Source organism: Lactuca virosa, chromosome 8 (assembly GCF_052849685.1).
Source record: "Lactuca virosa cultivar CGN04683 chromosome 8, Lactuca_virosa_CGN04683_v6, whole genome shotgun sequence".
Lineage (NCBI taxonomy): Eukaryota > Viridiplantae > Streptophyta > Magnoliopsida > Asterales > Asteraceae > Lactuca > Lactuca virosa.
In genome coordinates this window covers 39,708,148-39,725,516 of record NC_136433.1, presented here as the reverse complement: position 1 = coordinate 39,725,516, position 17,369 = coordinate 39,708,148, and the positions used below count along the sequence as shown (strand labels likewise).

The 17,369-nt window shown below is 34.3% G+C and overlaps 1 protein-coding gene across 2 annotated transcripts; it reads left to right on the top strand.

The window, feature by feature from the left end:
* The first annotated feature begins 7,367 nt into the window (after positions 1-7,367).
* LOC145132387 (uncharacterized) lies at positions 7,368-12,772 on the top strand. 2 transcript variants are annotated; one of them, XM_079067144.1, is made up of 9 exons: positions 7,368-7,476; positions 7,621-7,700; positions 9,689-9,719; positions 11,314-11,403; positions 11,495-11,542; positions 11,621-11,734; positions 11,877-12,062; positions 12,204-12,413; positions 12,510-12,772. In XM_079067144.1, exons 1-8 carry the CDS (start codon positions 7,456-7,458, stop codon positions 12,402-12,404), a joined length of 771 nt encoding a protein of 256 aa, XP_078923270.1. In that variant the 5' UTR covers positions 7,368-7,455; the 3' UTR covers positions 12,405-12,413; positions 12,510-12,772. The 2 variants fall into 2 exon arrangements, with proteins under 2 accessions (XP_078923270.1, XP_078923271.1); XM_079067145.1 differs by having other exon boundaries at positions 7,368-7,542.
* The last annotated feature ends 4,597 nt before the right edge of the window (positions 12,773-17,369 follow it).

Genomic DNA, 17,369 nt, shown 5'->3' with positions numbered 1-17,369 from the left:
CCTTCCACTGCCCATTCCTGAACTTAACCTCGTGTCCCTGTTCATCCAACTGCCCAACAGAAATCAACTGTTTCTTCAGACTTGGAATTACCCGGACATCCTTCAAAGTCCATGGACCGAATGGAGTCTTCAGATCTAAGTCACCTATGCTCGTCACATCAAGAACCTCATCGTTCGCCAGTCTTACCTTACCAAAATCCCCTTCTTTCAGATTCCGCAGTGCTTCACGGATGTAGGTAGCGTGAAATGAAGCACCCGAATCCATAACCCAGGAATCCATATTGCTCTCCACACTACAGATCAAAACATCATCATCTGAATGGTCTACTGCAACGTTAACTTCTTTCTTGTCTTTTGGACATTGATTCCTGAAATGTCCAACCTCTTTACAGTTCCAACAAGTCACATCATTTCGAGTCCTCGACTGACTCCTTCTCCTGTTCCCGCTCCCACTACCTCTGTTATTTCTTCTACCTCTAACCGCATTCAATTGTTCACTTGATGATTCCCCGGAATTTCTTCGTCTGACGTCTTCGCCTAGAATTAAATCCCGAATTCCCTCAAAAGTGAGCTCTTTCGATCCTGCGGAACTAGTAACGGCTGTAACTGTTCCGGACCAACTGTCAGGTAATGATGATAACAGTAGTAAAGCTTGAACTTCGTCCTCAAATTTTATTCCCACTGACCCAAGTCTGGATAAAATCGAGTTCAAATTGTTGATGTGTACTGTAACTGAACTTCCTTCCCTCATCCTCGTGTTGACTAGTTCCCGAATCAGGAAGACTTTATTTGCTGCCGACGGCTTCTCGTACATATTAGACAATGCCTCCATGATTCCCTTTGCCGAGGTCTCCTTCAAAATATTGAAGGCAACATCCTTTGACAACGTCAGTCTAATAAATGCCTTGGCCTTCTTATCCAAAGTCTCCCAGTTTACCTGTGTCATCGCCTCCGGTTTTTCACCTAAAACTGCGTCCAAGTCTTTCTGTACGAGCAAATCTTCAATTTGCATCTTCCACCAACCAAAATCTTTCCCATCACACTTCTCAATCTGAAGCTTACTGCTTTCTGCCATTTTCTGAAAGAACAATGACCTATCTTGCAATTTTCTGGAAATTCAGGGGCCAAATTGCAAAATTTCAAATCTGCTACAGTGTTGCCACAGTGCCTGCTACAGTGTCTGCTGACGTCTGCTACAGTTCCTGCTACAGTGTCGTCTTCTCCGGCGAACTGGTTTTCCCGGTCACTATTCCGGCAAACCTTTGACCGACGATTTGGACGTCTTCCGGTGGTCAAAAAATTCAGAAAAAAATATTTTCGGAATCTTCGGAACGAGACCTTTCCAACGGTATACACCAAAATCGTATTTGACGAAAAAAAAATTCGACCAAAAAACAGAAAATCACCCTCTGGAGCTAAACCAAGGCTCTGATACCACTTGTTAGGATCGAGACACTTAACACACGACTCTAAACACACACACAGCTCACGAAAAACAAGAACACAAGGATGAACATGAGGGATTTAACGTGGTTCGGTCCTTCTCTGACCTACGTCCACCGGTAACTAGGAATTTACATTTCTTGGTGCTAATCTGCACTCTTTCTGTGTTACACTAGATACAAGTTTTACAAATACAGATGAATCTCTTATATAGAGATGGAAATCAGAATTAGTCAAAAAACACAACCGGATCTTCAGCCAACCTTTGAAAAAACTTCACATTCAACAATTGTGGCTTCACATTCAACAATTGTGGCTTCACAACTTCACATTGTTCCTGCCATTTTTGACCAGCTGTGGCTTCACATTCAACATAATTGGGCCAAGGTATTCCAATCTGATGATTGTGGGCCCGTTAAGCATGCTAGTATGTTTGTTGTATGGGGTATTTTGGGGGAAACTCATTAAGCTTTGTGTTTACCCAGTTGTTCATGTTTCAGGTTCTCTTGGTGATCGTGGGAAGACAAATGCGGGACTTTACACATGCATCAATATCATTGGGGATTCAGCGTTATTTACATTACACTGATTTTCGATAAATGTAATTTGTAATAAATGTTTTTCTTAAAATGGATTTATAATTGGGAAGTTTTACCTTAATAAAAATGAAAATTTTTTGTTGTGAAAATGGGACGTTACAAAGATGATCATTAATGATTGTGTGCGGACCATGAAGGAAGTAGGAATATAACATGTGATTAGACTTTGAAGGGTGTAGAGGCTGACATTCAGTATAGTAGAGTACTATATGAGTAGTTTAGGTCTTAGTTGCATTTCCATTGTTTGTGATTTTCGTACAATAATATTTGCTTACTCTTGTTCATTATTTACTTCTACCATTTATTACTAATATCTATTTTATGCTTTATTTTTCCCCTCCCTTGTTTTAGTCACCAATGTGGGCGTGTTTAACATATGTTGAAGGTCTTATATGGTAGGAACATCTCTACCCTTAGGTAGAGGTACATCTTACTTCCCCTTAATTGATTCATATGGAATTGGGCTTTGTTGTTGTCGTTGTTATAGAACACTATGGATCAATATTTGGTCGGTTCCACCACCCTCGTAGTAAGCAAGATAACATGCAATTAGACTTATAAGTAAGCGTGCATCTTGTATAAATAAGAACCAACACCAAACTCCTCTAAACCCAAGCCTCAATTTCTTATATCCCTTTCTGACCTCTATTTAATTTCTCATATCCCTTTCCTACCTCTATTTTTTTAGATTGATGCATTTTTCGGAACTTGGACTATCATTGATTATTTGGAATTGATAATATTTTCCCGGATCAAAAGGTGTTGTTAGGCGTGTCAAACCCAACAAATAAAGGGTACAAATGACTACTTAAACACTACTATTATGCACTAAAAACGTAGTACAAGGTAAGTAGGGTCGATCCACAGAGACACGGGACAAGTGTTTATACCTTTTTGTGTAAGGTACAAAAATGGTCACAGAATGGGGGGAATTTATAAGCAATGATTTAAACTATAGAATAAAGCAATAAGTAAATGATTGATTAAGTGAAATAAGTTCAAGATTTGTAAGTACTCCAACTCTATGCAAGACAAATTAACAATGTGATTCCATGGATGACAAGATATTGTTTAATTCTATCTAAGTTGGTACTTGAAAGTGTTAACAAGCTCTAACACTTCCCATTCACCACAATAATTAACCAAAACAAGCTCTTTGATTAATCCTAACCTTATTAACCTAATCTAAACAAGCTCTTAGAATTAGATTGAAAGGTTGCTTTAAACTTTATGTGAATGTTCCCAACAACACTCAATACTCCTCACAAGCTCGGGAGTGTAAAAGTGTATGAAAAGATTTACACTAAATTCATTCAATAGAAATCAAATTAGTGCTTGTTACCTAGTCCAATTTACAAAACAATTACGGATTTTGCAATTAGATAACTTGAATGATCTAACCCTAATTCAAATGGCCAATAAGAATCACAATTAGAATCAAACATTCGATTGAGACAAAATCAAATTCACTAGATAGAAAATTGAAAGCAAACATCAAGTCATATGATTGAAATCACAACTAAGAAGTGAAGACATGAAGTTGGAGAAGCTAGGGTTCTAGCCAATCATGGCTAGAACAAGATCACAAATCTAGAAAATGAAATTAAAGTTCTTACAAAATGAAATCAAATGTTCCCAAGTGTTAATCAACTTCAAAATCCTCAAGAAAATCGCTTTCTCTGCTCCAAAAGTCGACCCCCCCAAAGTAAAAAGTCAGTTCCCACCTTTAAAAATGGTGAAAAACTGCTTTAAAACCCGCATTTACGTTTACACGGCCCGCGTAAATTAACACTGTCATTTACACGGCCCGCGTAAACGCAAAAATATACTGTGCAGAAATCTACGTTTACACGGCCGTGTAAACGCAAGGCTTCCATTTACACGGCCGTGTAAACGTCTGTAAAGCCAAAATCTTCATTTCTTTGATATCTTGCTCCTCGGTGCTCCGCAAGTCCTGAAATTTTGTCCGCAACTTTTATTTACCTCCTCCAACAATATCCTACCTCCAAAAGTCCCTAAAATATCACAAAAGTATGTGAATGAAATTGCCTCATGAAAAATCCCGAAAAACATGCAAAATGCATGAGTTTAAGCCTATATGCAATGTACTTTTATGAAATAAAGCTACAAAATGGGTACATGAAATGCACCTAACAGGTGTTTATTAGGACGTAAACATATATTATGGGTATGGTTGTAAACAAACCGAACAAACACAAATGGAGGCTTGTTCGTGTTTGTTCGTTTAAATTTAAACATTAAATGAACGAACACGAACAATTAAATAAACACATTTGTATGTTCACGTTCGTTCGTTCAGAATTTTAGTGTGTTTGTGTTTGTTCATTTAGTTGATAAAAAAACATAAACGAACACAAACGAACATAAACAAATGAAGACAAATGAACTTAAATGATCATAAAGTCATAAGCGAACCTAAATGAATGCAAATAAACATAAGCAAACAAACACATACAAACACGTGTGTGTCTATATATATATATATATATATATATATATATATATATATATATATATATATATATATATATATATATATATATATATATATATATATATATATATATATATATATATATATAGGGGAAATGACACAAATGCCCTACGAACTTTCTAGGCTTTACCCGTTGAGTCGTTAAAGTTTTTGTCGGGCTTTATGGGTCCCTAAACTAGGATACGACCTGCTCTTTTAGTCATTGTAAACCTGTAATAGCCAGTACATCATGCGACAATGACCATTTAGACCAAAAAAACTCACATTGTGCCCTAGAAAGCCAACAATATAAGTTTGGGGATCAAAATTCTTATGCCACAAGATCGAAGGGATTTGGGAGAAGAATGAAAGATAGCAGCCCATTCGATTTCTTGTGTGTCTTCGTGTATACCAGCATCCAACAATAAAAATCGACATTATTAGCTTTCCTTCTTTTCTTCTAAAGCCGATTCACGCTCAATTCGTACCCTCCCAAGAAATCGATCCTTTCTCTTCTTTCCGTCTTGACCCTCGATCGTCACACACACTCACTGAAGATTACATCCATATTCCCCTTCTAATTGATTCTCGATCACATCCCCCTTCCACTCTTTTCTTTGATTTGATTTCAGCTCTTCAAGGAATTGACCCCCTCCTTCTTTCTTCTCTGTTCAAAATTGCACAAGATACCTCTCATTCTCACTCCGAGTTGCGGGTTTGATGGATGCGAGGTTGAGAAGGATGTGTGGGTTTGATGAGGTTCACAGAGAAAACGAGAGTTAATCTCTTTTTTTTTCGATTTGCAGGTGATTGGTTATGGTGGCTGACTGGTGATTTTTGTAGGTTATGGGTGCTCCGGTGGTGGCTGATTTCATGAGACAAAGGAAAGGAATAAGGGTAGTTGGATTGGGCTGTTGTGATATTGATTCGATGGTGTGTAAGGTGGGTTCCGATTGTTGTATTGGCTGAATAAAATGTTGATGAGCAGTTGGTTCAGGTAGGGTGGTGGGTTGACGGAGGAGGTTGTGAGGAAGGAGGAATAAGGGTGGTATTGGGTGGAGATGAAGGTGAGACTAACATTTGATCCCTGAACTTATTTTTTGGGCTTTATAGGGGCACAATGTGAGTTATTTTTGGTCTAAATGGTCACTGTCGCATGGTGAACCGGCTATTACAGGTTGACAGGGACTAAAAATGCAGGTCGTATCCTAGTTTAGTGTCCTATAAAACCCGACAAAAACTTTAGGGACTCAACTAATGTTCAATAGCATAAATGAATGTTCCCATATATATATATATATATATATATATATATATATATATATATATATATATACACACGTATGTTCATGAACGTAAATGAACGAACGAGAGCGTCGTTTGTGTTCGCTCGTTTAATTAAACGAATGAAATACCATGCACATGTACGTTCGTTTATCAAAATAAACAAACATAAATAAATTTCTCACCGAACGGTTCGTTGAATGTTCAGGTCGTTAATTTACAGCCTAACTATGGTAATCAACTCATCAAAAAAATGGTGTTAGAGATCACTACCGGAGAACCAACGGTTTAGATTCCATGAAGAGATCATGATACCATCCTACATTCCGTATTCCCAACGACAGACCACAGTTGATTTTGCATGGACGACTAAAGTGGATCATATTTTGTTATGCAGTCACGTATATATCTCATATAGGCATAGTACCCTACATCTTTAACATTATGCTTACAAGAATATTTATGCTGATGTTGTGTCTTTCTTTTGTCTTTGTCCATTTGCATAAACATGCCAAAGACATAAAACAAAATGACACGAGGGATGAGCATAACATGTGCCAAGTTATAAGTGGTAAACACTAACCTTCCAGTTGTCATGCTATTCACTAAACGATGACCAAATTATATGTCGATTTGATGATGTGTGTATTTTGTTAATACTAATGAATCACAGAAATCTTTAACTTGATCACATAATATAATTCCACAATATATATATATATATATATATATATATATATATATATATATATATATATATATATATATATATATATATATATATATATATATATATATATATATATATATATATATATATATATATATATATATATATATATATATATATATATATATATATATATCAGTGTTGTAAAAATCCCGATTAATCTCCGATTAATCCCTAGGCGCTACTCGACCGATTAGAAGGCCTAGCGATTAATCCCTGCATACACAATGACTGAAACAGTACAACCCGATGAAATTTTAACACTTTGAAGAAGTTATATATCTCAACAAAAACTATTTGAGGTATGATTAGTGTTGTATTTATCATAGTAACCTATTCTGTTATGATATTAGTGGTATTTACGAACTTTTATATGATATTAGTCATATTTAATTTTTTAAAATCTAACAAATTAGCAATTAATGGTCCCCGATTAATCTCCGCCTAACCGATTAATCCTTTAACCCCTGTCCACCGACTAGCTAACGTCAAACGATTTTTACAACATTGATATATATATATATATATATATATATATATATATATATATATATATATATATATATATATATATATACACTACTAGAAACTTGAGTTTCAGCTACGGATTGTGCTACAGATTTATTCTCTAGCAAAATTTAGATTTATAGCTAGGGAAATACGACAGATCTACCATGTTTTTAATAATTATTTTATTTATTTAATATATGGAATATTAGTGAGGATTTACCAAGGAATCAGCTACGGATGTCGCAAGTATTTAACTATGCACCACTATTCCTCGCTAATCACTCGAAAAATGAAGGCACTTAGCTAGGGTTCAGCGAGAAAAATGAAGGCCCTTAGCTAGGGTTCAGCGAGGGATAAAAAATTGTGCCATCTGGTATACGTTTAGCGAGAGAACGATGACGGAAACTTTATTTGGGGTACGCACGTTTTCTTTTTTCTCTCGCTGAAATTGGCACACCCAGTTCCATCTTCAAGAAGGCGGTGTAACTTTCCTTCCCTCCAGCTTTATCACTCTTGACTAAGTGTAATTAGGTTCTGCTTCACCATCTCTGTTCGAACAGATGACGCCGCTACTCACCCGATTCCGGCAACCTCCATATCTTTACAATCTGAAAGTATTCTTCGTTAACCTCCGATTCAGGTAAATCTCATCCCTCTTAGGTTAGTTTTAGTTCAATTTCACAATATACTTCGTTAGGGTTTAATTTACATTGAAACTTTCTGGTTATTGTGTTTCGTAGCCATATGAAATGCCTTCTTCATTATCTACAAGTTAGTTTCAGGTCTACCATCGATTGCATCTATATAAGAATAGACACTTAGAATTAGAACTTGAGTTAGGGCTTGATTCATCATAGTTTGTCTTCCGGTTTATGAGAATTTAAGGATTCAGGAACCCTTACATTTTTAGGTTTTCCCCAATTCTCTTTCATATTTAGGAGGTGGCAACGTGAATTTGAGAAGAAACAAGTGACTTATCCTTCATTATAACAAAGGGGATGTTCGTTTTCTTACTTAATGGGTACTTAATATGGACACCTAATGACTGATTTAGTTTTCTTTTTGTGGTCTAGAATTGTATACAAATCAATAAACCCTAGCCCTAAATCAATCATAGGGTAAAAGAGAAAAGAAGGTAAAATGTTGCTTACCACTACTATTAGAAATATTCATGTTGCTTATTATTCTAATAAAACAATAACTAGTAACTGATAGTATATCAACTTGAAATTGGAATCTTTTTATGTATCAAGAAAGAAAGAAAATAAAAGGGGACAATTGCTTACAGCTGACAATCCCAAGACTTGATGTTGCTCAGGGAAAATTTCACATGCGTATATTCACAGGAAGTTTAAAATCAAAAACTTTGTAACTTTTAACATTTTTAAGATACTAAATATACCTTGCGAATTTCATGGTTTCTGTATAAAGCTATACTTGTTCCTTTGGGTGCCAACCCATATTTATGCACATCTGTTGATATAGAGGTTACTCCTTGGACAGAAAAAATGCGTATATTCACATCTGTTGCGAATTACATTACTATTACGATTAACCACTTTCAACTTTTCAAGTACAACATACTAATAATATTGGGTAGCTTTTACAAGTCCTTAAATATTGGGGTGTCATAAAACTAATAATATTGTCCTAAGATGCATAGTTGATTGGTTGGTCCATAAGTTTTTCATGCCCCGGACGAAAAATATGTAATAAATGCATAGTTGATTGTTTGTTTGGGACTTTACACTTCAATAAAAGACCCATCTCTTGAGTTCTGATTTTATTATAAATTTTCTACTCTTACACATTATTTCAAATTCCATTGATATTTTGACCAAAGAGTGGTTTTAGAAGAAAACTTGAATATACAACACAAGTTGATGACGTTTTACCACCTAAAATCCAAATCCAGAAATTATTTGTACTTTTATGTATAAAAAGTTGTGGCTTTATCATAAATGAATCTTATTTATTACAAAAATGTAACTTTGAAAAAGCTATTTTAACCCGTATATGAAATTCCTAAATTGCCCTTAGGATAATGAAAGGTCGGATTCACTATTGAATTCCCCTTTTTGATGTTGCATCATTGTAATTAGTACCTTTGCATAAGTTTGATCCTAAAATGGATTGTTAAATTAGTGTTGCCTCCATATGAATTTATTCCAAACTCTGCAAAACTTGTTGACTTGAAGGCCTATCTTTACGATCCATGTGAAAGCACCTTCTAAGGGGTAATTTTGTCCATTATCTTCTTTAGCTTCATTATGTCTGTTAGGAATGGGGTTGCCCATTTTACCAAACTAAAATCGTGTATATCTCTCTTAGTTTTATTTTGTATATTCTCTTAGTTTTAGGAATCAGGGACCATAATTGATGTGATCATGTGAAACCTTCAAATAAGGACTAAAGTTGAAAAACTTTTGATTCTGGAACTAAACACAGTAAAAATGAGAAACCATATCGACCATTTTTGTAATTACCTTTAGAATCATTTTAACTTTCAGTTCCTTTTTTCTCTGTGTGCTCTTGTGGCTTAGAATTTTTTAAAGTTGCAACTTTTAAAAAGCTTTTGCTGATCTTTATGAGTTTTGGACATTTACAGCCTCTTTTTCCTGGTGACAGTGGTGTAGATCAGCTAGTAGAGATTATCAAGGTACGTTCTGCTCTGTTATTTTTTTTATATCTTTTGGTGCCTTCATATAAGAATAGACACTGTTTTTATATCTTTTTTATGCTAGTTGAATTTAACAGGTTAATTGAAAACTAGATGATAGTTTGAGGATTAGATGTTGTAATAAGAAGAAAAGAAGGATGCAACAATAAACAAATAAATGGGCGTATGTTGCTATATCTTGCATTTAACCCCAACTCCCAATTCAAATCATATGAATAACATTTTACAAAATAACATATAAAAATGCAGATTTTTTTTAAAGATGTTAACATCTAAAAATAAATAATGACGAGCTTTTAGTTTTGTTTCTCCTAGTTACCTCAAAAAAATTCAAGGGTTTTGACATCTAAATTTTTTTTAAAATAAAATTGCAATTTTTAAGAGCTTCTTCCTTTGTATATTTTCTTTTAACTATATATAAAGCAATAAAACAAACTTTGATTTATGGACTTATATAATTATATATCGCAATAATCTATTTTAAGAGTTTCTTCCAATTTAAAATTTTTATAAACCATGAATAACCATAAGATTTATATATAGTGGGAACTAGTCAAAAACTCAAAATTATGTCTTGATTGAAATTTCATACAATCATGCATTGAAAATTTAAATTATCCATGAATAACCATAAAGACTAAGCATATCACAAATAAAATTGTAATTAAACACACTAAAATTGAAATCAGAAATACAAGTTTTTTAGAACAAATAAGTAGAGTACCATTACCATGTTGGCTTTGTCTGTGAAGAAAAAGAGGCTGCAGGCTTGACATAAGTAAACCCCTGAAAGAGGTCAAATGAGCCATTTCAGTAGGGGCATATCCGTCCAACATTTGTCAAAGTTAGCAATGCATTGATTTCCAGAAACTTCCGGACGAAAACTCGGCTGGATTTCACGTGCATCCAGTTTCTTCCAGTTTATGATTCTTTATTTCATCGCTTCCTGTTACCCCCATTGACTAGCCTCTTGCTTGGATCCTTTTGTAGCAACTAAAAAAAATATAAAAAAAATAAATTTTTTATGTGGTCAAACATGGTCAAGATTCAATTTTTTTTTTAGAAAATAAATACACTTACCCCTTTCAAAAGGGCGTGTGCTTCACTTGACAAAAATGCAGGGAGCTTCATCTTGTCTTTCACTATCTTTTTCTGTACTTTGTCCTTGTTTCCTCCATGAAACGGTGGCTGTTCAAGATTAAATTAGACTTGATAAGGGCAAAACGGTCATTTCACTAGGAAAATTTCACCAATAAGAAAATCACAATCACCTGTCCTATGAGCATCTCAAACAACAAGATTCCAACACTCCACCAATCAGCAGCCTTGTCATGGCCTTTACCAAGAATAATTTCAGGTGACATGCATTTTCATCAAACTCTTTTGCTAGCCCAAAATCCGTAAGTAAAGCCTAAATAAATAAACTCACATGTTTATTAAAAGAACTGTGTCATCATCATGTGGGACCCATCAAGAGAGTGGACAAAGTTAGGAGGAAAGGCTGTTCTTTGTCAAAATTTTATATTTTTATAAGATAAGATTATACATTTATTGATTTTATAAATTTTGACAGGTTATAACAGTGAAAAACAATCCAGTACAATGGACAACTCCTCTTGGACTTCCTGTTGTTCAACCATACCGCAAGTTAGGAAGGCATCTTGTGAGTTCTTTTAGTATGTCAAATTGTGAAATCAAGTCCCTGTATTTTGGCTTTTTTGCTAATACGAACCAAAACTTTTTGAAATGTGTAGATTAAGACATCTCTTCAAGTTTTGACATTACAACGAGAAACCGATAAGGTTATATCCATAACCTTTTCTTTATTATGCTAAATGCAAGAAATAACGTTTTTTTTTTACTTTTTTTTATTATCACAGGTGATGGTGAAAAGACAAAGAACAACCTTTCCTCCTAACTTTGTCCACTCTCTTGATGGGTCCCACATGATGATGACAGCCATTGCTTGTAAAGAGGCTTGCTTAAGTTTTCAGGTTCAAAATCATTATTATTTCATATTTTTTTTATGCAGTGGTTCATTCCATTCCTTGATTATGATTTTAATTGAATGGAATGAACCATTCCATTCCTTCTTTCATGTTTATGTTTTTTTCATGTTTTTTTTTTCTATAACAGGAGGCTTATGAAAGTGCTATGGTGGCTAAGTTTGGTGATGATACTAGTTGCCAACCCCTCTTGGATAATGAAACATGGTGTGATGTTTCCGGAGGAGTCAAGAAAGGAAGAATATATGGATTCGGATCTGTGTCTGATCCAGCGAGCTTTTTGGAAGGAACATCTAGTACAATAACATCCCAAGAGGTTCGTTTAATTGTGTACTTTATAAAAATTTCCTATCATAGCATTGTACTTACAAAGTTTCATATCATGGCATTGTACTTACAAAGTTTCCTATCATAGTATTGTAATTACAAAGTTTCCTATCATGGCATTGTACTTTAGGTTGTCTATGAATGTATACGAAACGAGATGCGTGGGGAAATGGATGCTAAAGCTGCAGAAATGGAAGCTAAACATCAACAAATGCGTGAGGAAATGGATGCCAAAGCTGCAGCAATAGATGCCAAACAACAACAAATTGATGCAAAATATGAAGCAATGGAGAAGATGTATGCAGCCTTGCAAAATATGATGGGAAATTGAAAATTAGAGGTAATATGATGTTAACCATTAGTATTTGATGTTTTTGAATGACTTGTTAACCTTTTGTATTTGATGTTTTTGATTGTTTTGAATAATGTTTTATAGGAATGAGAACCGAAGATGATTGGATGGACATGAAATGAAGAGAGCAACTAAAATGTTATTTTGAAGTTAAGTTTTGTGAAAACTCATTTCCCGATGCTTATTTTGAAGGTTAAACTTTTTTCTGTTTGTACATCTTTTGCATACTTTGGATTTCTTGGTGTTAAAATGTTGTCAATCGATGGGAGTTTGATGTTATGTGGACAGTTCTTAACCGTTGGTAAACTTTGATAGTTTTGGTATTATAATGTTTGGTTGTATCATTATTTGATGTTTTTTTAGTATAATAGTTTGATGATTGTAGTATTTTTTCTTTTAGAATCATAATACAAACAATGATATTCCATGTTTGCGACGGATTAGTGACAAAAAAACAAATAAATAATGCATGATTTTGTGAGGGATTAGCTACGGAAAAAAAATCATGTCTAAAGTTTGCGACGAATCAGTGACGGAAAAAAAAAAAGTTAATGTATGAATTTTGCAAGGGATTAGCTATGAAAAAAAATCATGTCTAAAATTTGCGACAAATTAGCGACGGAAAAAAAATTATTGTATGAATTTTGCAAGGGATTAGCTACGGAAAAAAAAGCTGATCAAAGAAATTTGCGACAGAACAGCGACGGAATGACTTTAACAAATTTTGTCGCTGATGCCCTGAGTAAATGCATTGAGTGACATGTAGCGACGGATATTCCGTCGCTACATTTGTCGCAGAAAAACCGATCCGTCGCTAAAACCCTCGCTGGGAAATTAGCCACGTTTTAATTACCTATGGAGTGAATCCGTCGCTGATCCATCGCAAACAACATTTAGCGACGGATTCTTCTGTCTCTAAAACCCGTGTTTCTAGTATATATATATATATATATATATATATATATATATATATATATATATATATATATATAGAGAGAGAGAGAGAGAGAGAGAGAGAGAGAGAGTCAACATATGAAGAACATATCATCAACTCAATTCTCAAAGGTATAATAAAGGTATAATATAGCGAATCAAAGACTGCTGTAGTGATTGGCTATTTAACTACTTAATTTAACAATAAATACCTACAAAAAGATTGGATCCACAATCTCTCATTCCTTGAATTGCTTCGATATGTGAGATATGATATCCCTCTAAAGTTCAATAGCATAATTCATTCCGGAAATTCATCGAACACTTTGTCTGCATATGCATTTAAATTTTTGTTTAGACTACTCTATTTATGACAAAAATAGTGGACGTTTAAAGATTGTACATTGCTACCATCCGGAAGAAAGTAGGAAACCACATGACACTAAGTAAGCCATTAGCAGTCGGAAAATCCAAATAGACACTTCAGAACAGTCATATGTATCTATTCATTGGCCACCGAACTCCATATTCAACTGTTCTTGGAAGCTTTTGATATTCAACTGCTAAGAGATGCTTGAGAAAATTCAAAATCTTACTGGGTTGAACATTTTAAGAGACCTCAAATATCATCGAAACAAATGTAGAGGCATACACACCGTAGGGGAGATAACAGCATAATGAACAACAAGAACTGAAGAACAAATAGTTGACGTTCAAAGTATGATGTAGCAGCAAAAATGTTTTCCAAGTTACCTTGGCTGCTAAAACAATTTTTGTAGCTTTTTTAGTGTTGTCATTATCAAAATGTCCAGGGTCTATTTTGTAACATCCTGTGTTTCTAGACTCTAGTGGTTATTATCCGCCACGTGTAATGGGCCCGTCCCATATGGGCCACTAAAACATAACTACAAAAGCTTAGTTTTTAGCTTTTGTTTAGATACTTAGATATTGAATGATCCCTAAATTTGGGAAAATTAGCAAAAAAAAAAAAAAAATGTAGCTTTTGTTTATATAAAAATGTTTTTCAAACTTAATAGTAAGTATTTATATAAAATGTTGTATAATAGGAAATTCAAAGTTAAAAGCTCCGGAAAATATCAAAAGAAAAAAAAAATCTGACGTAATTTTTAGATTGTACAATTTTGGTTTAAAATAAAAATTTTAAACTCAAACTTCGAACGATTTTTTTTAATTCAAAATCAAATATTCTTAAAGCTCGTTGCTGAACATACTCGTAATGGGTAAAAATGCAGAAGCACCAAACCCGTCGGGTCAAAGTTAGGTCAATGCTAGTATGGAGAAACCATGTCGGGCCCAGGTTGAAAAGTCGGGTTGTTTACAGCATGTTGCTTGGTCTAAAAAACCTTGGTCCAGATCCTTAAAAACCAGATAATTTACTATGATGAAAATTATATGTTTTATCTTCAATTTTTTGATGTATAACATTACGCATTCCTTTTGACATATGTAATTATTGTTATTAATAGCTTAACAAATCTTTTTCCTTTCACAATTAATCATCGGATGGAAGTTTTATGTTGATATAATGAGGAACTTGATTGACACTAAGATAACCACCCCCTATGTCCACTCCAATGGTATGGATTAGTATTGTCCCAAATAAAGTTTCTATTTTCATGTGGAGAGCAGGCTTGGATCGTATACCTACTTACTCAGACTTGAGACGCAGAGTTGCAAATATTACCTCTTAGGCTTCCCCCCTTTGCCTCGATGAGATTGAAACTACAGATCATCTTCTTGCCACTTGTTCATTCACTCAAATATTCACATTGTGTTGTATCCCGATTCAAAGGCGTTCAAATATACACGAATATATTAATTTTGCAGCTAGTTGGGGTCATTAATCAAAGATAAAAAAAAAAGATATTACTAGCATTTCATAATATCTTTTCCCAGCCCTAGCCACTTGCTGGGTTGTGTTTAATAAATTGCCGGTTCAAAAAAATGTTTGGATTATTTCAGCGTTTATCAAAATTAGGTAGCATATAAAATATAATTTTGTATGGAACTTATAATCTAACAAACCTGTCCGTGACATAGACTTTCACCCATTAATGCCATTTGTTGATAAACTCATTAATGTGATATGTTGATTTGAATCTTTGAATAGTTAATGTGATCTCCACATCCTTTTCCACCAACAAACAATTTGTTCTTTTACCTGATAAATACAATTTTAAATATATCAATTTTCATTAGCAAAGATTCTCGAAACAGTATTTGAAATGTCGTATGTTGTTTGTTTCTTCTCACGTTTGTAGTAAATGATTGGATGTATCAAAATGGATTTAGAGCCAGGAGCCCAGGACCTTCAAGGTACTTCGAAAAAGGCTTCACCTCACGTACAGATACGTGTCCTTTAATATATCAAAGGCGACAATGAAATTCTTTATAACCCCAAGTGTTGTATTTATTCTTGCTCAAACAGTCAAACTAGTAATGATGGATAGTATTTTTTATTGTACAAAAAACTTTATACAACAAAACAATATAAAATTTTATATTTAATTCTATATTATTTTTAGTTTTTAACATAGTTATTCATTTTATATTAAGATAATCATATTTGAATTCATATATATCCTAAATACCATTTTAAGATTTTTTCAGTTATCAGTGAATGACCAATTAGCAATTTATCCGCTAAAATGGGCTTGTGAATTTCACAAGTAAATTTCACAAGTAGGCATAATTAACCCACACAACTCATTTACTTTTTGACATAGTATCTTACGAATTAATCAATATACGCAAGCATTATATATTTTTTTTCACCTATTTATGTTAGAGGTCGTGAGTTTGATTCTTACAATTGTTTTTGTTTACTTTAAAGGAAAAAGCAAGATATCCTGACTGCTAGGACCAGGCGGAGTGGGTTGCGGCTGAGGCCGCAGTCCGTTGACACGTAAGCACAAACACCGCCCCCCTACGTGCGGTAGAGGTGCGGTTGAGGCCACACTACGGCTTTCCGAGGGAGTGCTTCTCGGACTAAACCCGCATTTTCAATGTCGGAAAGAAACTCATATTCCTCTAGATCGTATCTCTCAAAAGTTTTTTTCATAAGCTTGGGCAATATTCAACATACGATAAGTTGAATTTCATCTTGTTGGAACATCTCTTACCAAGTGTTTCGTTGTGCCCGGATTAACAAGCTTAGCAAACTTGGTGAATTTGCCAATTCTTGAAGGTGATTGTCTAATCTACTTTACCGCCCATCTAATTATCTCAACCAGCTTCTCAACCTTTTTAATACCATCTTGCACCACCAAGTTTAAAATGTGGGCAACACATCTCATCTGTGTCCATTTCCATTTAAGAGACACTTGTTGGAATTTTGTAAGATTTTTTTAAAAAACTCAATTGTCACGTCATTAGCACTTGCGTTGTCAACAGAAATTGTGAAAACATTTTTTATTCCCCAATCTATTAAACATTTCTCAACCACTAATCTAATATCAACCCCACGATGACTCTCTTGAGGACAAAAACTCTAACACTTTTTTTTTCAATTATCATTCATTGTCTATAAAGTGTGCGGTGAGACACATATAACTTGATTGTTATGTAGAAGTCTGTCACAACTAGTATTTTTGGCTAGGAAATTATGTCTTCGTGTAATCAACTCTTGTGTAACTTGTAATCTAAGTTGATGTTATGTACAAATGCTCATTCCAAAAACAATCATTTGAATCAAAACTCACTCGTGATGTCTAAGACCTAATTCGATACATTTCACTCATTCAACTTTGGGTTTGTAACCCTAATGTCCTTATTCAAACTCAGAATGGACCAGGATCCTCTTTTTGGGCCTAATGGGCCAGTAAACTCTCAATTTGGTTATTTTGGGCCAAGGAACCCTATTTGGGCTCTAGTTGGACCAACATGCATTAAACCATAGCATTTTGGGCCATATTGGGCCTAAAATGTCTCACTTTGTCTACATGAATCATAATGGGCCATAAATATTTTCTTGGGCCGAAAAACCCAATT